The sequence below is a fragment of the Salvelinus fontinalis genome, chromosome 14 (assembly GCF_029448725.1).
Source record: "Salvelinus fontinalis isolate EN_2023a chromosome 14, ASM2944872v1, whole genome shotgun sequence".
Lineage (NCBI taxonomy): Eukaryota > Metazoa > Chordata > Actinopteri > Salmoniformes > Salmonidae > Salvelinus > Salvelinus fontinalis.
This window is the reverse complement of record NC_074678.1, coordinates 52,740,438-52,763,045: the sequence shown is the minus strand read 5'-3', so window position 1 is coordinate 52,763,045 and position 22,608 is coordinate 52,740,438. Positions and strand designations below refer to the sequence as shown.

The 22,608-nt window shown below is 39.9% G+C and overlaps 1 protein-coding gene and 1 long non-coding RNA gene across 4 annotated transcripts in view; one reads left to right on the top strand and one right to left on the bottom strand.

Moving 5' to 3' along the window:
* negr1 (neuronal growth regulator 1) overlaps nucleotides 1–22,608 on the top strand; it is a 403,241-nt gene that overhangs the window by 178,779 nt on the left and 201,854 nt on the right. For all 3 annotated transcript variants that reach the window (XM_055862270.1, XM_055862271.1, XM_055862272.1), the window contains exon 3: nucleotides 3,121–3,246. In XM_055862270.1, coding sequence (XP_055718245.1) covers nucleotides 3,121–3,246 — 126 coding nt within the window. The remainder of the gene's footprint in view (nucleotides 1–3,120; nucleotides 3,247–22,608) is intronic.
* LOC129811103 (uncharacterized) lies at nucleotides 770–10,605 on the bottom strand. The gene is made up of 3 exons (XR_008752841.1): nucleotides 10,267–10,605; nucleotides 1,178–1,269; nucleotides 770–1,057 (listed from the first exon to the last, which is right to left on the bottom strand). It is a non-coding gene; the product is annotated as an uncharacterized LOC129811103 (long non-coding RNA).

Genomic DNA, 22,608 nt, shown 5'->3' with positions numbered 1-22,608 from the left:
GGAAGAACAGGCCGTGGCCACAAAATGCTGAGCAAGCAGAGGCGCGATCCAGCACCCGTAGGGGAGGAGCAAGGGGCCATACTAGTTTCTAATAGAGAAAACAGTGATGAGTGCAAAAACTTTCACCTGTGATAAAATTAAGTACACTATGGTAAACTGCATCTAACAACTTTTGTTAAATTCTCCGGTACTCTTGTATACTTTTAGCCAGTAGTTCTGAAAGTAGCACTCATGAGCCAAACGTACTCACTCACTCAGCTGTTGGGCCTACCCTGCAACCTCATTGGAGAACACTGAGCAGGCGAACACTGAGCAAGACTTTCTTAGTCACCAAAGTACCGGAGCATGTCTTTAATGAAGTGGCATCATCATGTAGATGATGTCACCATAGTCCAAGACTGGAAGAAATGTAGACTGAATGATCTGCTTTCTACTATTTAGTTAGAGGCATGACCTATTTTTTTTATAGAAGGCAATTTTTATTCTCAGCTTTTTGGTTAACTCATATGTTTTTTGATAGACAGCTTTTCATCTATCCAAATGCCCAGATATTTGTAAGTATGGACATGATCAATTTGGTCACCATCCAAGGTACAGATCCAATCATGTCTGCGATGTCATTGTGTTGATTGGTGTCACAAGGTGGAAAAGTGACAGGTTAGGTCTGGGTTGAGCAGGCAGAGTGAAGCAGAGGCAGACAACAATAAGGACAGTTTTCAACATATATATATATATTTTTTTATAAGGCATTGTTTTCAATCGTCACCGTTTCAGTAATCAAGTTTCAATGCATTCTCAGTTTGTTTTCACAATTCAGTTAGAAAGCTTCATTTGCGTATTCTATTTTCTCTTTACTTTTAACTTAAAAACAATGCTAATTAAAATCTGACAAACATATAAAACCAAACCAAAACACTATGGGGCACAGCGATGCAAGCCAGCAGGCAGTTGTCCGTCTTTCCTCAGACTTACATCACAAAGTCCATTTGCCATGTGCTCCCGTCAAACATTTTAGTCATAAGCAATGATTCACCATGCCTCTGGACCGTATCACTTCCTGTGGTCGGCCGCGTGGGACACAAATACAAGAGGGTGTAAATACACAATTTGAAAATCGCATGTTGCATTAATCATTCAATAGGAATGTTTTATTGTTAAACATGCAAAATAGTCACACCTGTGACATTGATTCCACAACAAACTGTCTCCCGACATCTCTGTTGAAACAGTTGGGACCCCTTTGCCACATCTGCGAAAGGGTCTTGGTTCCTGCAAAGGTTGAGATAGGATCAGCAGACAAACTCAACATTTTCCATTTGTGCTATCCGACGTTAAGGAGACGTGTCAACAGTGGGAGCAACATCAAGTAAACATAAGTCAGACAAGCAATAATTGATTCAGCAGAGCCTCAAAAAGACTGTCGTAAAACAAAAGGTGTGCTCTTTATTCCCATTTGGATCCAAATCTATAGATCAGAAAGCCATTTCCACAGCATGAATTCCGCTGAACAACACACTGAGTGGCATGTAAACTGCATCCTCCATTCCTTGTAGTAGTCACTGATCTAACACAGTTGGTATAGGTTTCAGTACACATTTTTTTTGTCAATACAGTAATGCCAGATCAGTGATTATTCCAAGGAAGGGAGGAAGGAAATAAACTTTTTTAGAGTTCCAACGACGCAACACGGAGTGGCTGGATACAGCCCTTTGCCGTGGTATACTGGCCATATACCACAGACCCCAAGGTGATTTATTTTTATTATAACCTGTTAACCAATGTAATTAGAACAGTAAAAAGTGTCATACCCGTGGTACCCTGATATACCACGGCTTTCAGACAATCAGCATTCAGGGCTCGAATGACATTTTTTTTTAATAAAGGTTAAACACCCCATATCAGAGCTATATGTGATATTAGTAATTGTTTTTTATGTGGCACATAATCAGTATTGTTAGGTTTTTATTTCTCAGAGTAAATAACTCACGGACACTAGAGAAGCTTTAACCAAGTTTAATCTTTCCCAAAGGTTCTGTACAGCTGAAATCAGACCGCTAAACATTTCAGACATCAGTTTATATGCATCCTACTTAAGACACTCCTCCTTACAGTTTATGGCTCCACAGGAAAGAAGGTAACCAGATACCAACCCTGATTACTCCCTTAAGTGGAACTGACCCCACCCCTCACCTAATCCACAGATATCCATCTGTCTTCTTCTTCTGTCAGCAGGGAAATGCTGACCAATTTTATCCACGATTAGATTTTTTCCCATATTCGAGCAAAATTAGTAGAATGCTCTTGCGTTTCTTTTAGTGCCTCTATGGCTTTGCTACCTTTTCTATTATTGTTATTTCTGCGGCTCTCTCAACGGTGTCAAGAGTTTTCATTTCTTCACTCACGGTTTTAATATATGCCAATTTAAAAAGAATTCCAAGGAAGTGATACCCACTTCCCCGGAGAGTAATTATAGTATTTGGGTTCAAATACACATGTATATTTGTGAACAGCCATACACAACAACCACAATCCGTAAGGCGCAAATAGCTAAATGAGTGAGCGGCAGTGTGATTCAAATTATAGCACTACGTAGATATCAATGATAAGTGATATTCATATCGCCGTAGACTACACCCCTGCTGTCATCCTTACCTCCAAGCGTTTATTCAAATTGGATCATCTTTGGATGCTGACAGCAGTCGCACCATTGGAAGACATAGCTTGGACTGTAGCCTACAAAAGCCTATTCCTGCTCTTTCCCGCGATCCTTCAAACACAACTTAACCTTGCACCTTTTTTTCAATGCTGATTTGAATGTCATTGAGGAAACAGAGAAGTGTCAAAGTTTTTTTTTCTTAAACATCCTTTCTGGTTTTAAAATGAATCCTCTAAATGGTCATCTAGTTTTTCAAAAGTATCTGTAATCTGATTACAATATTTTTGCTGGCAACGTAACGGATTCCATGTAATCCGTTACTCCCCCAACCCTGTGTATATCAGTTTCAATGTTATTTTTTATGCTGACTGTTCCATCGCAAAGAAGTGAGTGAGAGGGTGCACTGTGGGTCAAAGATTCAAAAATGGTAATCTCGTTTCTTTTATGTTTCTTTTGCTTTGCAGTTCCCCCCAAGATCTATGACATTTCCTCTGACATCACGGTAAACGAGGGCAGCAACGTGTCACTCATCTGCACAGCCAGTGGGAAACCAGATCCCACCATCTCCTGGAGACACATAACCCCATTAGGTGAGTTCACTTTACAGGAAACACTCTCACATACCTGACACTAATGGACAGGAATGGCTTCGTGCACTGTTGCTTATGGTTTGTTGAAAGTAACTTAAGGCGAGGCACCACACCCTAATAGACAAATCCCCCCCCCCCCCCTTAATCACAATTAACTTTACTAGTTGAATATAGACAGCAATATAATACTTTTTTGTATTAGCTACAACTTCTCTGAAATATTGTATTAAGATATGCAAATGAGGTACCACTCATTAAATATGCACATATTTGCATATACCCCAAATCAATTTTTCTGGAAACTGAATGATGTCAGCCTAACTATTTTTGTTTCACTCTGTTGAGACACTCCAGGACCGGACTTGCATTGACTAGATTGTGGATATATACTTATTTCATATTTAAATCTGTAAAATACTAAACTGCATTTTTAGCACATATTTCCAAAGAAAATGTTATGTGGAATGAACATTTGACAACATATCAACAATTCCCTCTATTCAAATCTGGAGCATATATCTAAGGATAACCACACACAATGTGGTGAATACAGATGCTTCTGAAGCTGAGAAAAATGTGTTAGCATGTGGGAAGGGTCTTACTTTCAGGAAATAGCAGTTAACGAAAGGTACAATTAATTTAGCCTACCAATCGCCAAACACCTATGTTGACTCAATCACGACCTCTTTAAAGTAAGTTACTACATAGAGTCCAGTTTGTACATTTCTCTATGAAATGGGCTTTAAAATTATATACAGTGCCTTCAGAAAGTACTCATACCCCTTGACGTATGTGAGAGCAAAATTACAAGATTATGTTATTATACTGTTATTGCATCAAATGGTTGTTTTGTGGAATAGAATATGGTTCTTAGAACACTCATCTGTGCGGGGTCTTCTGAGTTAGGCCTCTGGGGCTTAATGCTGACAGTGGATTTACGATGCCTTTGGTGATAAAACCTAAAAGACTGCATTCCATAGCATGTGTTTGTGTGCCGGGAGATAGGGTAGAGATGGCTCGGGTATGTATAATTATGAGAGGAATCTTGTTTGGGGGCCAGACCCTGGTTTCGACACAAAGAGAACAGTATTTAAAGCAGATACTGTCTGCTGTGAATTATTCATTTATTTCATACGAATCCTAACCTTGTGGCCCATTCCACACGTCTGTTGTTTGTCATGTAGACTTTGCTATAAAATATCTTTGTATCCTTTGTGTCGGGGCCTCAACAAATCATCTAAGAGTGGTTTGTCGACCAGCCATATTGTAATGCACTCACATCATTCACTTGTGTGTGATGTGACATGCTTTCTTTATTAATAAGTGAATAAATATTTAGTTTAAGTATATCTCTGACTTGTGTGATAAGTTTGCCTCTCCTTATTTGATAATACAGAAATTAACCGCAACACTTAAATCCTGGAATGAGTTGGTGTGTCCAAACGTTTGACTGGTACTAGATACATCAAGCTGACATTTTTTAATGTAACTTTTGGAAGTACTAATACTGAAAATGACCAAAATACTCCTGAATTTCAAAACTGTCATTTTAGCCTGTGGTGCCTCACCTTAATTTAATGGAAATACCTAAACAAGAACATGATTTGGGTTCGATTGATTTTCCTTATTTGACAGTAAGTATGATCACTCTTTATGGTTGTATTCTTATTTTTATGATGTCACAAATATTGCTTGGATAATAAAAAACAGGGTTGGTTTTGATGAAGATTATGACTGGTTAATAATCACCGCATGAATATTCAGAGTCTCAGCACATTAATGCAATTTGTTGTCTTGGATGTTGATTACAAGAGCTCCAAAAGTAATCACTTGGACTACTGCTGATCCTCCTGGCTTGTATGCGTATGCCTTCGTACACCATTAAGCTTCTGGAACTTTTAGGCCCCATTCAAAAATGAATTGACAGAGCTGTGGTGCTGCAACAGTTCCCCTGCCATTACACTGACTTTGAATGCCTCCTCATATTAATGGATTAGTCCATGCTGTGCTTATCTGATAACTGTAAGGATGACTACATTAATCATATGGCAGTCAAATCCTCTTATCTGGTGCATTTTCTCTTATTGTATTGGGGTTTTCAGAAGCTGATCAAAAGACCCATTTGAGGAGTCAAAGTGGCAGTCCCTTATTCTACTTTGAAGTATCCATACTTTGATGTTGCTTGGGGGGAAATTATATTCTGGTCAAATGAAAGAACCAGGAACTAAATGTAATCACAGGGGAAGTCTATGACTTCAAAAGGGGCCATTTGGCATAGAAGATATGGACCAGCTATTATGTAATGGCAATTGGTCCAATGGACTAGGTTGTAATGGTATAATCAAATATCTACATCCTTTTCAGTGTGTTGGATGTGCACAGAAATACACCACATGACCAAAGTATGTAGACACAAGCTCGTCGAAAATCTAATTCCAAACTAATGGACATTAATATGGAGTTGGTCCCCCCTTTGCTGCTTTAACAGCATCCACTCTTCTGGGAAGGCTTTCCACTAGAAGTTGGAACATTGATGCGGGGACTTGCTTTCATTCAGCCACGGGTATTAGTGAGGTCGGGCACTGATGTTGGGCGATTAGGCCTGACTCGCAGTCGGCGTTCCAATCCATCCCAAAGGTTTTTGAAGGAGTTGAGGTCAGGGCTCTGTGCAGGTCAGTCAAGTTCTTCCACTCAGATCTCCACAAACCATTTCTGTACGCACCTCACTTTGTTCACAGGGGCATTGTCATGCTGGAACAGGAAAGGGCCTTCCCCAAACTGTTGCCACAAAGTTGGAAGCACAGAATTGTGTATAATGTCATTGTATGTTGAAGAGTTAAGATTTCCCTTCACTGGAACTAAGGGACCTAGCCTGAACCATGAAAAAGCGCTAGACCATTATTCCTCCTTCACCAAACTGTAAAGTTGGCAATATGCATTGGGGCAGGTAGCATTCTCCTGGCATCCGCCAAACCCAGATTCATTCTTCGTACTGCCAAATGGTGAAGCGTGATCTGATGGCTACCCAGTCTATTTGAATTGATCCCCCCCCTTTTTTTTACACTGCTGCTACTCTCTGTTTATTACAGTGCCTTGTGAAAGTATTCACCCCCTTGGCATTTTTCCTATTTTGTTGCCTTACAACCTGGAATTAAAATAGATTTTTTGTGAGGTTGTATAATTTGATTTACATAACATGCCTACCACTTTGAATATGCAAAAAATGTTTTCTTGTGAAACAAACAATAAATAGAAGAAAAAAAAAAAACTTGAGCATGCATAACTGTTCACCCCCCCAAAGTCAATACTTTGTAGAGCCACCTTTTGCAGCAATTACAGCTGCAAGTCTCTTGGGATATGTCTCTATAAGATTGGCACATCTAGCCACTAGGATTTATGCTCACTCTTCAAGGCAAAACTGCTCCAGCTCCTTCAAGTTGGATGTGTTCCGCTGGTGCACAGCAATCTTTAAGTCATACCACAGATTCTCAATTTGATTGAGGTCTGGGCTTTGACTAGCCCTTTCCAAGACATTTAAATGTTTCCCCTTAAATCACTCAAGTGTTGCTTTAGCAGTATGCTTAGGGTAATTGTCCTGCTGGAAGGTGAACCTCTGTCCCAGTCTCAAATCTCTGGAGGACTGAAACAGGTTTCTCTCAAGAATTTCCATGTATTTAGCGCCATACATCATTCCTTCAATTCTGACCAGTTTCCCAGTCCCTGCCAATGAAAAACATCCCCACAGCATGATGCTGCCACCACCATGCTTCACTGTGGGGATGATGTTCTCGGGGTGATGAAAGGTGTTGGGTTTGTGCCAGACTTAGTGTTTTCCTTGATGGCCAAACAGCTCAATTTTAGTCTCATCTGACCAGAGTACCTTCTTCCATATGTTTTGGCGAACACCAAACGTGTTTGCTTATTCTTTTCTTTAAGTACTGGCTTTTTTTCTGGCCACTCTTCCGTAAAGCCCAGCACTGTGGAGTGTATGGCTTAAAGTGGTCCTATGGACAGATACTCCAATCTCCGCTGTGGAGCTTTGCAGCTCCTTCAGGGTTATCTTTGGTCTCTTTGTTGCCTCTCTGATTAATGCCCCCCTTGCCTGGTCCATGAGTTTTGGTGGGCGGCCCGCTCTTGGCTGGTTCGTTTTGGTGCCATATTCTTTAAAAATTTTAATTATGGAATTGATGGTGCTCTGTGGGATGTTCAAAGTTTGTGATTTTTTTTTATATCCCAACCCTGATCTGTACTTCTCCACAACTTTTTCCCTGACCTGTTTGGAGAGCTCCTTGGTCTTCATGATGCCCCTTGCTTGGTGGTGCCCCTTGCTTAGTGGTGTTGCAGACTCTGGGGCCTTTGAGAACAGGTGTATACAATTGAAGTCGGAAACATTTAAACTCAGTTTTTCACAATTCCTGACATCTTATTCTAGTAAAAAATCCCCTTTCTTAGGTCAGGTAGGGTAACCACTTTATTTATTTTTTTAAAGTGAAATGTCAGAATAATAGTAGAGCATGATTTATTTCAGCTTTTATTTCTTTCATCACATTCCCAGTGGGTCAGAAGTTTTTTTTCTGAGGTCTTGGCTGATTTCTTTTGACTTTCCCATGATGTCAAGCAAAGAGGCACTGAGTTTGAAGGTAGGCCTTGAAATATATCCACAGGTACTCCTCCAATTGACTAAAATTATGTCAATTAGCCTCTCAGAAGCTTCTAAAGCCATGAAAAAAAAATCTGGAATTTTCCAAGCTGTTTAAAGGCACAGTCAACTTAGTGTATGTAAACTTCTGACCCACTGGAATTGTGATACAGTGAATTATAAAGTGGAATTGTGATACAGTGAATTATAAGTGAAATAATCTGTCTGTTAACTGTTGGAAACATTTATTGTGTCATGCACAGAGAAGATGTCCTAAACGACTTGCCAAAACTATAGTTTGTTAATGAGAATTGTGTGGAGTGGTTGAAAAATTAGTTTTAATGACTCCAACCTAAATGTATGTAAACTTCCGACTTCAACTGTATATACTGAGATCATGTGACACTTATAGTCCACCTGTGTGCAATCTATTTAATTAATTATGTGACTTCTGAAGGTAATTGTTTGCAACAGATCTTATTTAGGGGCTTCATAGCAAGGGGATGAATACATATGCACGCACCACTTTTCCTTTTGTAATTTTTTTTTAATTTTAGAATTTAGTAATTTTTTTCATTTCACTTCATCAATTTGGACTATTTTGTCCAAATGAAAATCATTTTAAATTACAGGTAGTAATGCAAGAAAATAGGAAAAACGCCAAGAGGGGTGAATACTTTTGCAAGGCTATGTATCTATGTATAGTCATTTTACCCCTACCTACATATACAGTACCATTTAAAAGTTTGGACACACCTACTCATTCAATGGTTTTTCTTTATTTGTACTATTTTATACATTGTATATTAACAGTGAAGACATCAACTATGAAATAACACATATGTAATCATGTGTTAAACACATACAAATATAAGTAGCCACCCTTTGCCTTGATGACAGCTTTGCATACTCTTTGGATTCTCTCAACCAGCTTCGCTTCACCTGGAATACTTTTCCAACAGTCTTGAAGGAGTTCCCACATATGCTTCACTCTGTGGTCCAACTCATCCCAAACCATCTCAATTGGGTTGAGGTCAGGTGATTGTGGAGGCCAGGTTATCGGATGCAGAACTCCATCACTCTCCTTATTTTTCAAATAGCTCTTACACAGCCTGGAGGTGTCATTGTCCTATTGAAAAACAGATAATAGTCCCACTAAGCGCAAACCAGATGGGATGGCGTATCGCTGCAGAATGCTGTGGGAGACATACTGGTTAAGTGTGCCATGAATTTTAAATAAATCACAGACAGTGTCACCAGAAAGTCACTCCCACACCTCCTCCTCCATAATTCACAGTGGGAACCACACATGCGGAGATCATTTCTTGGTTACTGCATGATTCCATGTGTGTTATTTCCTAGTTTGGGTCTTCACTATAATTCTACAATGTAGAAAAAAGTCAACAAAGAAAAACCCTTGAATGAGTTGGTGTGTCCAAACTTTTGACTGGTACTGTACATATTACCTCAATTACCTCGACTAACCTGTACCCCCGCACATTGACTCTACCTACACCTGTTGTATTTGGCGAATGTGACAAATGCGATTTGATTTGATCCATCACTCCAGGGAACGGTTTTCCACTGCTCCAGAGTCAAATGGTGTCTAGCTTTAGACCACTCCAGCCAACACTTGGCATTGCGAATGGTGATCTTAGGCCTGTGTGCGGCTTCTCAGCCATGGAAACCCATTTCATGAAGCTCCCGACGAACAGTTCTTGTGCTGTTGTTGCTTCCAGAGGCAGTTTAGAACTCGGTAGTGAGTGTTGCAACTGAGAACAGACGATTTTTACGCGCCACACGCTTCAGCACTCGGCGGTACCGTTTTGTGAGCTTGTGTGGCCTACCATTTTGCGGCTGAATTGTCGTTGCTCCTTTTGTATAAAAAGTGTACCTTTAAACAACACGTACATTTAGTATACCATATTTGATATATTCTAGCCCACTCATTGAACAGTATAATATTATTGTTTTCTATGTCACTGTTGTGTAGTTCTAAAATATGGTGAATGTTGTTTGAAATTGTAATGGTATTTGATTATCTACCTAACTACTACTGTGCTCTATTCTGATTGGTCAGATGTTTATTACTTGAGGACAAGAAGTAGTTGAATTGATGCATGGCTGTAACTGTGGTCAGTCAAAGATGATCTATTGTATTGAGAAGATGGTCGACTGACCACTCTAACAATGGAAATACAAGGTGATAGACATGCTTCAGTAGGCGAGATCAGGTGGGAGCATTCCAGCCAATGAGAGGACATGTACGTGTGTGAATACCAGGCACATCTCCAATATGAAATAGTTTTTCACAAAGTTGCCGGAATCTCATGTGCATTACACTTATATCAGTACACTCGTGTAGCGGGTTTCTTACGTACCACAGGAGAACCAGGGAAATGAAGAGCGACACCACGGCTCTCTTTTAGGCTTTTATGTTGATCTGCAATAGTATTGTGAAAAGACAGGACAGGAACACATCGGTCTCCAATGCACCATCTGACAAGTTGTTCTTTCTCTCTCAGTGTTTTCTCAGACTCACACAATCACATTCATATATAAAGCCATAATGTATACTATAAAATAATAACCAGTCCTTAATACAAAGAATGTATAATCTTAATTCTTAGACAATAGAACCATACCTGCAATAGTATTGTGAAAAGACAGGAGAGGAACACATCAGTCTCCAATGCACCATCTGACAAGTTGTTCTACACAGGAGCCTGAAGAAAGGCAAAACACATATCCTGTCTCACATCCCCAATACATTGCTAGGTGCTTTCAGTGGTGACAGTACCAAAATACAACAACTCATGTACAAAAACACTGCAACATAAACAAGTTACAACGTGAAATCGCCTATATTCCATTCGGACCGTAGAGGACCAAACTACATCTCCCATAATGCAACGCCAGCACCAGTCGGCAGCTTAGCTAACCGAAAGGCATGCTAGCTAGCAACAGCAGCACTTTTAGCACTCTGTAAACTACATTAATAACAACAATAAAACTCTGAAAGTGACATGTTTCAATTGCCTCACATTCCCTTATAACAATATCTACAGCATTAACCTTGGGATGTTTTAATTATTTCACGTTATGGACTTCTACAAAGGAGTAATCTGCAACACATACCTTTCTCTCTCAGTGTTTTCTCGGACTGAGGAGAGCGGGCGCTACGGGTAGTACCAGGGTGTTAGTAGGTGACACAAGCACCCGGATGAAATAAAATAGATTTAATGAAATAAAACCCGAAGATGTTAACATCATTCAGCTACTGTAGCTGCCTACCTAACATCAACAGGCAGCACCAGTAGTGCAACAATTAAAAATATACACCAAAAGTAAAGTTCCTGGCGATCATAGCGATCTGACTCCCCCCTTTCTGTCTGAACTTGGAATATTCCTGTTCGCGGGCTTTGGCCACTGACCCTCAACCTGGTTGTTCTGTTCTGCGTTGTATACTATTATAATAATTTGAAGTTTGATGGAATAACCATTTTAACTCTACTACATTCGTAATAACCTAAACATCATGAAACACATATTACATCAAATAAGCCTCACCTATCAAAATAGCAATTCACTTTTATCTTGACCAAATTCAACACTCTCTCATTGCTCCCCATACTCACTTGTTTTGCTTAACACTTATTTACGTGTGGTACAGATTTTGGGCGGAGTCGATCTTCTTGCTTTGCCTCTTCCTCTCTTCTCGTTCGGCTCTTCTTCATGCAAAAGGGTAATCGATCTCCGTCTAGTGTTTGTCAGCAAAGCGTCACATCCACCACCTACATAATTAAACTACACAGGTATCAAACTGACAGCACAAGGAATTACGTTATACATGTATTCATATTTTAATTCTGAGCAATTGGGAGGGGTAAACCATTAAATAGAGGATCCCAACAACAATATAACATTGGTTTTAAAACTCAGAGTACTTTGTGTTTGGTAAGATGCAGTATGAGTGTATGATTGACAAGAAACAAAGTAAGTGAAATCATAAACATGGCATCTTTTTCTTTGCTTTCTCAGCCATTTTGGTGAGATTGTGTGTACTGCAGATAGCTGTGCTGCAGCAGTCAGTGGAGTTTGACAGAATGATAAATTGCCCTGACTGACTGTCAAGTTCCTGTTCCTTCTCCAAATGTTTTCTTGTTTGTTTATTTTTTTCCACCCTTTCTCTTGCCAACACAAAAAAATGCAGACTAGTCATTAACTACATATACTGAAGTGTGGCTATGGTATGGTATTTTGAAAATATAATTCGGCTTTAATATGCTTCCTGTAAAGTACATTTGCTTCCTGTACAGTAAAAAGAATAACAAAACAATGTTTGTGGAAGAGCAGCTGATTAAAGGAGATATAGCAAAATTCAAATTCCAGTTGTTTAATACACCAGTGGAGGCTCCTCAGAGGAGGAAGGGGAGGACCATCCTCCTCAGTGAATTTAAAATGTAAAACATTAAAAGTGAAAAAAAATTGATAAAACTATACAAAATGTAATCACGTCACCAAAGAATTGATTAAAACACACTATTTTGCAAAGAATGTCTACAGTAGCCTCAACAGCACTCTGTAGGGTAGCACCAATGGTGTAGCCGGGGGACAGTTATTTTCCGTCCTCCTCAGGGTACATTGACTTCAATACAAAACCTTAGGAGGCTTATGGTTCTCACCCGCTCCCATAGACTTACACAGTAATTATGACAACTCCCAGAGGACGAGCTCCTGCCTATCAGAGTTCTTGCAGCATGAACTGACATGTTCTCCACCCAATCAAAGTATCAGATAATTAATCTAGTACTGAAAGCATAATCTACAGCTTGCTTGCACTGCAGTGTATAAAATGTGGTGAGTAGTGGCTCATACAGAGAGGATCGCTACAATATTTACCCATTGATTCTTGAATATAACTTTTAAATGCATCCAGAGCTTAGTTCAACTGTCATACTTCATCAGAACCCATAATATACGCTTGTAATACTCCAATGCTTATAAAAAAGAGAAAACGTAAAGACTATATAGCCTCAAAACATGGTTAAAACTATAATTTTGATATCATGGATGGTCAGCCCTTGCCCCAACCCCATAGCCCTGTCTATGAATTTGAAAGTGGTTACATTTCTCCAGCCCTATACTTCAGTTATTTTACTGAAACAGAGGCAGTGAAACACTTTGTTATTGTTTCAACTGCTGATTGCAGCTTTAAAGCCCACTACTATTAACACCTACTGGTGCTGGTGAATACCTACCACATACAGTGGCAAGAAAAAGTATGTGAACCCTTTGGAATTATCTGGATTTTTCACAACAGACAAACAGTCAGCTTAAACTAATTACACACAAATTATTGTATTTTGCTTGTCTATATTGAATACATAATTTAAGCATTCACAGTGTAGGTTGGAAAAAGTATGTGAACCCCTAGGCTAATGACTTCTCCAAAAGCTAATTGGAGTCAGGAGTCAGCTAACCTGGAGTACAATCATGGATGAGAGCTGCCCTGCCCTATAAAAAAACTCACAACATTTTCGTTTGCATTGCCTGATGTGAACTATGCCTCGAATAAAAGAGATCTCAGAAGACCCAATATTACGAATTGTTGACTTGCATAAAGCTGGAAAGGGTTACACAAGTATCTCTAAAAGCCTTGATGTTCATCAGTCCGCGGTAAGACAAACTGTCTACAAATGGAGAAAGTTCAGCACTGTTTCTACTAGGAGTGGCCCTCCTGCAAAGATGACTGCAAGAGCACAGAGCAGAATGCTCAATGAGGTTAAGAAGAATCCTAGAGTGTCAGCTAAAGACTTACAGAAATCTCTGGAACATGTTAACATCTCTGTTGACGAGTCCACGATACGTAAAACACTAAACAAGAATGGTGTTCATGGGAGGACACCACGGAAAAAGCCACATAAGAGAAGAAGCTACAGCCGCTGTCCAAAAAAACCCATTGCTGTACGTCTGAAGTTCGCAAAGATCATCTGGATGTTCCAGCGCTACTGGCAAAATATTCTGTGGACAGATGAAACTAAAGTTGAGTTGTTTGGAAGGAACACACAACACTATGTGTGAACTGAAAAAGGCACAACACACCAACATCAAAACCTCATCCCAACTGTAGAGTATGGTGAAGGGAGCATCATAGATTGGAGCTGCTTTGCTGCCTCAGGGCCTGGACAGCTTGCTATTATCGATGGAAAAATGAAATCCCAAGTGTATCAAGACATTTTGCAGGAGAATGTAAGGCTATCTGTCCGCCAATTGAAGCTCAACAGAAGTTGGGTGATGCAACAGACAACGACCCAAAACACAGAAGTTTATCAATAAAATAATGGCTTCAACAGAAGAAAATACGCCTTCTGGAGTGGCCCAGTCAGAGTCCTGACCTCAACCGAATTGAGATGCTGTGGCATGACCTCAAGAGATAGGTTCATACCAAACATCCAAAGAATATTGCTGAACTGAAACAGTTTTGTAAAGAGGAATGGTCCAAAATCCCCTGGCCATTGTGCAGGTCTGATCCGCAACTACAGAAAATGTTTGGTTGAGGTTATTGCTGCCAAAGAAGGATTAACCAGTTATTAAATCCAAGGGTGCACATACTTTTCCCATCCTGCACTGTGAATGTTTACACGATGTGTTCAATAAAGACATACATGTATAATTGTTTGTGTTATTTGTTTAGGCAGACTGTGTTTGTCTATTGTTGTGACTTAGATGAAGATCAGATCAAATGTTATGACCAATTTATGGAGAAGTCCAGGTAATTCCAAAGTGTTCACAAGCTAGGAAAGAAGGAAAGGAGGAAATAACTCTTGGAAAGGAGGAAAGAGAACTACGAAATGAAGGAAAGGAAGCTTAGAAGGGATAAGAGGAAAATAGCTAGGAAATGAAAGGATAAGGAAAAGGATTTAATAAAAGAGAACAGAAGGAGGGAAGGAAACAAAGTTAGGATAGGAGTCAAGGGATGTAGGAAAGCAAGCAAGAACATTATGAATTAAGGGATGTAGGATTGGAGGAAAGAATGAAAGGGATCTAGGAGAGAGAGTCTGAATAAATTCCTACTGAGGCTGATGCAATACCTGCTGACTCAACTCCTACTGTGATCGACTCCGACTCCTACTCCGACTCCTACTGAGATCGACTCCGACTCCTACTGACTCCGACTCCTACTGACACTAGCTAGGTTTCCATTGATTTGTCAATCAATGAAATGTATTTATGAAGCCGTTTTTACATCAGCCGATGTCACAAAGTGTCCAGTAATATTTTTTTTGTCAACATTTAGAAAGAAAATAGATGTGACAATTGCCTACTAGGGTGCATTTCCATTGAACTGTCTTCCGTCAATACAAATAGCTTGATGTAATGACGTCACACCTGAAATAACCACCTTTTAGCAAAAATCTACAGTGTCGAATAGAAATCTAGTGGTTGAAGTGTTTCCATTACCCACTTAGGCAAATTGTGCATTAATTAATTGGTGACAACCTGTATAACCCCTTCCACCTATCTGTTTCATGTCTCAGATAGCACGCATAAGCCAGCATGGATAGAATGCAATCGTTGACTAATATTTGCCATATTCTAATAATTCTCATGTGCCAGCGTATCACCACGGATCGGCTGCCTACGCTAGTCCGTGCCGTTGTGAATCGTACACTCCTGTGGATCTGAAATAGTTGAATGATGAAACTTGCTAGCCAACCAGAAAAGGCAAGGCGAAGCAATTTAAGCATTCTTGAAAGTCCGGACAATCCTTGTCCTGCGAAGTTGAAAATGTTTTATTTTGCAACAGTCGGCATTCAGAATTAAATGTAGAGTGGAGCTTATAGTTATGGGATGACATCACATTTTTCCATTTGAATACAAAATGTTACTGAAGTAATACTACAGGTCACAAAAGTGGGGTCCTCAGTCAGGTATGACTCAGTGGGTTTTAGATCCGCTGTCTTAAATCGAGTCCCGACTAGCTGTTAATGTTCCAGATTGACAATAAACTCTTGGGGTTGATGTGTCAAGGCAGAGAAACCGTTTTTGAAGAGACACAGTGTGAAAGGAAAAGGGTTCTGGCCCGTACCTTTAGCAGGCCTAGAGGGGAGCCGCTGAGAAAGCCACTGCGTGGGTAGTACTCTATTTTCAAGAGTTTAAAGGATAAATGGATGTAAAAATGCAGCCTGTGCTATAATGGATTTCTCTGTGGTGCTCGTGCTATCTGTGTGTTGCAGCCCTGGAGGAAATGTACTCCGTGCTCCCTGCACAATGTGGGAAATTGCTTACTGTGACTGCACTGAATACGAAAATTAACCTCTCTATGATTTCTTTAATTTGTTTGGAGTGACATCTCCCTCAGGTGTGAGGGGCTCCTCTGAAGCTTCGGAATACCTCTCAACACACATCGTCAGTGTCTTCTCTCAATGAAGTTCTCAGTGGAGGACCTTGGCATGGTTTTGTTCAACCAGGCAATTGTTGACTGCTAATGAACCTTTCTGTGATATCTTTTTTTAAAGCCAGTGGCTCCGATTTTTCTTCCCTTCTTCGTCAGATTGTCTACTATTTGTCACGAAGCTACTGCTTGAGGTGGTTGAGTAGAGGTGGTCAGGGTTGAAACACTTAATACAGTAATGGATACTCCAAGGATACATTTCTTATTACAGGCCTGCTGACCTTAGTAATTTCCCCTTCCCCTTTCTAATCAATAAGATAACCAGGGTTTCATTGTGCAGTCTGGGTAAGAGGAGACGCACAGAATTCAGGGGCAAAGACAATTTGTAGGGTGAATCTACTGTTGAGAAGTGCTCTTCTTTCAAACTCGCATTGAAGTATATTGACATTAACACAACGTAAAACTTCTATTAAACCCTGAATCTCAAATAGCCGCCTGTCCCTTTTAATAGCCAGGCAACAGCACACATTCCAGCAAATAAACGGCTGTTTCAAATAATCACAGGGTCTAAATTAATTGTTTACTAGGTTACCATGAATTGTTTACGAAGTTTGATGTTTGACTTGTTGCAGTAAATCATTCAGTAATGACTTGTAAAATGATGACAATCATCCGTTTTTACCGCCAGTAAGAAAGTGCTAGCTAACTTGCAAGCACAAAAAACAGTCAACAACTTCGGGAGTACAGAACACTAGAAATTGGCCCTTTAAATGGTGAAAGTAAAAACTGCCGTAAATGCACAGTCGGAGAATAATCATTGAAGTTGTTTCTGGTGACGAGTGGCAAGAGGAGTGTTGTACAAAACAAAACCGTCAGGATAAGATAAATGGCACTGGAGGGAGTAGCAGCTGTTTTACAAGCTACTGACCAGTTGTGCTACTTTGTGTTTTTGTACAAAATGTTTCCGCCATCATTTCCTATGACCGAAAATACATTCTGAACATCAGATCACTAACCTCGATTTGGATGAGGTTTTCTACTTCAATGAGCGAATGGCACATCCCAGACCAGGCCCAAATCCCAGACACTCGAAGGAGGAAGAGGCGCCATTATAGAGGCTGGCGTGCGGGATACCTGACGAGCCTACGTCGGCAAGTGGATAAACCACCACTGCTCTCCGTTTCATTGGAGAATGTGCAATCGTTGGAGAATAAACTGGACGGGCTCCTATCAACGTGATCTGAAGAATTTGTTACGTTCCCCAACAAGAAAACCAAAAATTGGGTCACTCAAACAGAAAGGGAAAGTAACAAAGAGTCACTGATAACAACCTAAATTAAACAGGTGGGGTTTTAGGAGGGGTTTTGAAAGCGGACACCACTCATTTTCGTAGCTGTCTACTTACCACCACAAACCGATGCTGGCACTAAGATCGCACTCAACGAGCTGTATAAGGCCATAAGCAAACAAGGAAATACTCTCCCAGAGGCGGTGCTCCTAGTGGCCGGTGATTTTAACTCATTTCTACCAGCATGTCACCTGTGCAACTAGAGGCGAAAAACTCTAGATTACCATTACTCCACACACAGAGACGCATACAAAGAAGTTTACCCCATCAGTCACAGGCTTCATTAATAAGTGCATCGAAGACATCATCCCCACAGTAACCGTAAATACACTACCGTTCAAAAGTTTGGGGTCACTTAGAAATTTCCTTGTTTTTGAAGAAAAGCAAATTTCTTGTCAAATTGATCAGAAAAACAGTGTAGACATTGTTAATGTTGTAAATGACTATTGTAGCTGGAAACGGCTGATGGAATATCTACATAGGCGTACAGAGGTGTTCCAATGGCACGTTGTGTTAGCTAATCCAAGTTTATAATTTTAAAAGGCTAATTGATCATTAGGAAACCGTTTTGCAATTATGCTAGCACAGCTGAAAACTGTTGTGTTGATTAAAGAAGCAATAAAACTGGCCTTCTATAGACTAGTTGAGTATCTGGAGCATCAGCATTTGTGGATTCGATTACAGGCTCAAAATGGCCAGAAACAAAGGAATTTATTCTGAAACTCATCAGTCTATTCTTGTTCGGAGAAATGAAGGCTATGCCATGCGAAAAATTGCCAAGAAACTGAAGATCTCGGACAACGCTGTGCACTACTCCCTTCACAGAACAGAGCAAACTGGCTCTATCCAGAACAGAGAGAGGAGTGGGAGGCCCCGGTGCACAACTGAGCAAGAGGACAAGTACATTAGTGTCTAGTTTGAGAAACAGACGCCTCACAAATCCTCAACTGGCAGCGTTATTAAATAGTACCCACAAAACACCAGTCTCAACGTCAACAGTGAAGAGGTGACCCCGGAATGCTGGCATTCTAGGCAGAGTTGCAAAGAAAAAGCCATATCTCAGAATGGCCAATAAAAAGAAAAGATTAAGATGGGCAAAATAACACAGACACTGGACAGAGGACGATTGGAAACAAGTGTTATGGACAGACAAATCTAAGTTTGAGGTGTTAGTTTCACAAAAAGGAACATTTGTGAGACGCAGAAAAAAATGAAAAGATGCTGGAGGAGTGTTTGACGCCATCTGTCAAGCATGGTGGAGGTAATGTGATGGTCTGGGGGTGCTTTGGTAGTGGTAAAGTGGGAAATTTGTACAGGGTAAAAGGGATCTTGAAGGAGGAAGGTTATGATTCCATTTTGCAAAGCCATGCCATACCCTGTGGATGGCGCTTAATTCAAGCCAATTTCCTCCTACAACAGGACAATGGCCCAAAGCACAGCTCCAAACTATGCAATAACTATTTAGGGAAGAAGCAGTCAGCTGGTATTCTAATGGAGTGGCCAGCACAGTCACCGGATCTCTGTTGTGGGAGCAGCTTGACCGTATGGTACGTAAGAAGTGCCCTTCAAGCCAATCCAATTTATGGGAAGTGCTTCAGGAAGCATGGGATGAAATCTCTTCAGATTACCTCAACAAATAGACAACTAGAATGCCAAAGGTCTGAAAGGTTGTAATTGCTGCAAATGGAGGATTCTTTGACGAAAGGACACAATTATTATTTCATTCATTTCATTCATTTCATTCATTTCATTATTTCAACATGTTGACTATGTTTCCTATTCATTTTGCAACTAGTTTCATGTACAGTTGAAATCGGAAGCTTACATACCACTTAGGTTGGAGTCATTAAAACTCGTTTTTCAACCACTCCACACATTTCTTGTTAACAAACTATAGTTTGTTCATGACACAAGTCATTTTTCCAACAATTGTTTACAGACATATTATTTCACTTATAATTCACTGTATCACAATTCCAGTCGGTCAGAAGTTTACATACACTAAGTTGATTGTGCCTTTAAACAGCTTGGAAAATGACTGAAAATTATGTTACGGCTTTAGAAGCTTCTGATATGCTAATTGATATAATTTGAGTCAATTGGAAGTGTACCTGTGGATGTATTTTAAGGCCTACCTTCAAACTCAGTGCCTTTTAGCTTGACATCATGAGAAAATCTAAAGAAATCAGCCAAGACCTCAGAAAAACAATTGTAGACCTCCACAATCTGGTTCATCCTTGGGAGCAATTTCCAAATGCCTGAAGGTACCACGTTCATCTGTACAAGCAACAGTACCCAAGTATAAACACCATGGGACCGTGCAGCCGTCATACCGTTCAGGAAGTAGACGCGTTCTGTCTCCCAGAGATGAACGTACGTTGGTGCGAAAAGTGAAAAGCATTCCCAGAACAACAGCAAAGGACCGTGTGAAGATGCTGGAGGAAACAGGTACAAAAGTATCTATATCCACATTAAAACGAGTCCTATATCGACATAACCTGAAAGGCCGCTCAGCAAGGAAGAAGCCACTGATCCAAAACCGCCATAAAAAAGCCAGACTACGGTTTGCAACTGCATATGGGGACAAAGATGGTACTTTTTGGAGAAATGTCCTCTGGTCTGATGAAACAAAAATTTATCTGTTGGCCATAATTAACATCGTTATGTTTGGAGGAAAAAGGGGGAGGCTTGCAAGCCGAAGAACACCATCCCAACCGTGAAGCAGGGGGTGGCAGCATCATGTTGTGGGGGTGCTTTGCTGTAGGAGGGACTGGTGCACTTCACAAAATAGATGGCACATTGAGGGAGGAACATTATGTGGATATTTTGAAGCAACATCTCAGTCAGGAAGTTAAAGCTTGATCGCAAATGGTCTTCCAAATGGACAATGACGACAAGCATACTTCCAAAGTTGTGGCAAAATGGCTTAAGGACACCAAAGTCAAGGTTTTGGAGTGGCCATCACAAAGCCCTGACCTCAATCCTATAGAAAATGTGTGGGCAAAACTGAAAAAGTGTTTGCGAACAGGGAGGCCTACAAACCTGACTCAGTTACACCAGCTCTGTCAGGAGGAATGGGTCAAAATTCACCCAACTTATTTTGGGAAGCTTGTGGAAGGCTACCCGAAACGTTTGATCCAAGTTTTAAACAATTTAAAGGCAATGCTACCAAATACTAATTCAGTGTATGTAAACTTCTGACCCACTGGGAATGTGTAGAAAGAAACAAAAGCTGAAATAAATCATTCTCTCTGCTATTATTCTGACATTTCACATTCTTAAAATAAAGTGGTGATCCTAACTGACCTAAGAGATAGGGAATTTATTACTAGGTTTAAATGTCAGGAATTGTGAAATACTGAGCTTAAATATATTTGGCTATGGCGCATGTAAACTTCCGACTTCTACTGTATATACTCACTCACACTACACTGACACTCTCACACAAAACCCACACACACACACACATACACATGCACTTTCACACTCATCATATGTTGCTGCTGCTCTGTTCTTTCTTACTCTTAATATTATCTATCCTGATACCTTTACTTTACCCTGCCTTTATGTAAATACTGCATCTACTGTACCTCAAATACCTTGTTCCCCTGCACATTGCACTGGTACTGGTATATAACTTTTTTTAAAGGGGTATATATCTTAACATTAGATTAGATCATTTTCAACCTGATTAGAAACTTTGTGGTGATAATCATATATCGTAAATGCTGTCACTGATGTGTCTTGTTAGATTTTGGGGACTATTTCACAATATCAATTTTAGCTTACTTACATCCATTTAGATATCCTGTTTGTGACACAGATTTGTATTTGCTCCATAAATGTATGGGCTACAGAAGTTAACTGTTTTCACCAACTTTATAGATACGAAAATTGTGGCCTACCTTCCTGTAATGTCAACCATCTGATTTCTATAATTCCATAGTGTCGTTTTGTCCTTGTTTCTAGGACAAACCGTTCAGAAGTTATTAACCAAGGTCAAGTTCAAACTGTGGGGGTGAAATTGACCCAGAACATCATGGGTGTCACTATTCCGGTACCAGGTCAGATGTATACAAGTTTGTGGCCCACACTTAGGAAAGTAGATAAGGTTCATAGTGGATTTCAAACTCTGTTCCGCGCTAAATTGACTCAGAACATATGGGACTGGTTAAGTGTGTTGTTGCAGCATACGTCGATACTGATAGGATCGAGAGAAAAGGCAGCACTGCTCTCGGATCAGCTTTCATTCAAATCTTACCTTAAAAGGGGTAGTGCAGTCAACATGATTTTCCTGTGTTTGATATATTGTGAAATGTATGATAATGCACATTTAGTGTAAGACCTGTTTGTAAAGACCACCTGGAATTTCAGCTTGTTTGGCTAGGTTGAGTTTTTGATGATGTATAAGGCAATAGACCAATAGAGTGTTTGCCCTCCTCTCTGCCAATAACTGATAGTTTTCAGGTTACATATCCCTCCCATTAGGCTGCCCTCTTAGACCACTCCCAGATAGTCCTAGCAAAATTCTTTCTTGACAAATTGCACTTGGCTAAGAAGCTATGTTTATTTGACCATTTTAATTCAAAACAATTACAGTAAGGTACATTTGTTTCCCAGAAATTATTTGATATTGATATTTTAAAATATATATATATACACACAAACAGAATATTTTTTTAAATGTATATACATATATACACACACACACACATTGGATTGGAAATTATGTAGACAATTACATTGATGGAAGCCACAATCTATCTGCAATATGAAAGCTCATAAAAAAAAAAAGTTGATAGTCAGTGATATGTTTGTGGCAAATCCAACACAACACAACGTCTTGTATTCCATACAAAAGTACATTTATTTCTACATTTTTTTGCAGTACTACTTTTGTACCTTATTGCAAACAGGATGCATGTTTTGGAATATTTTTATTCTGTACAGGCTTCCTTCTATTCACTCTGTCAATTA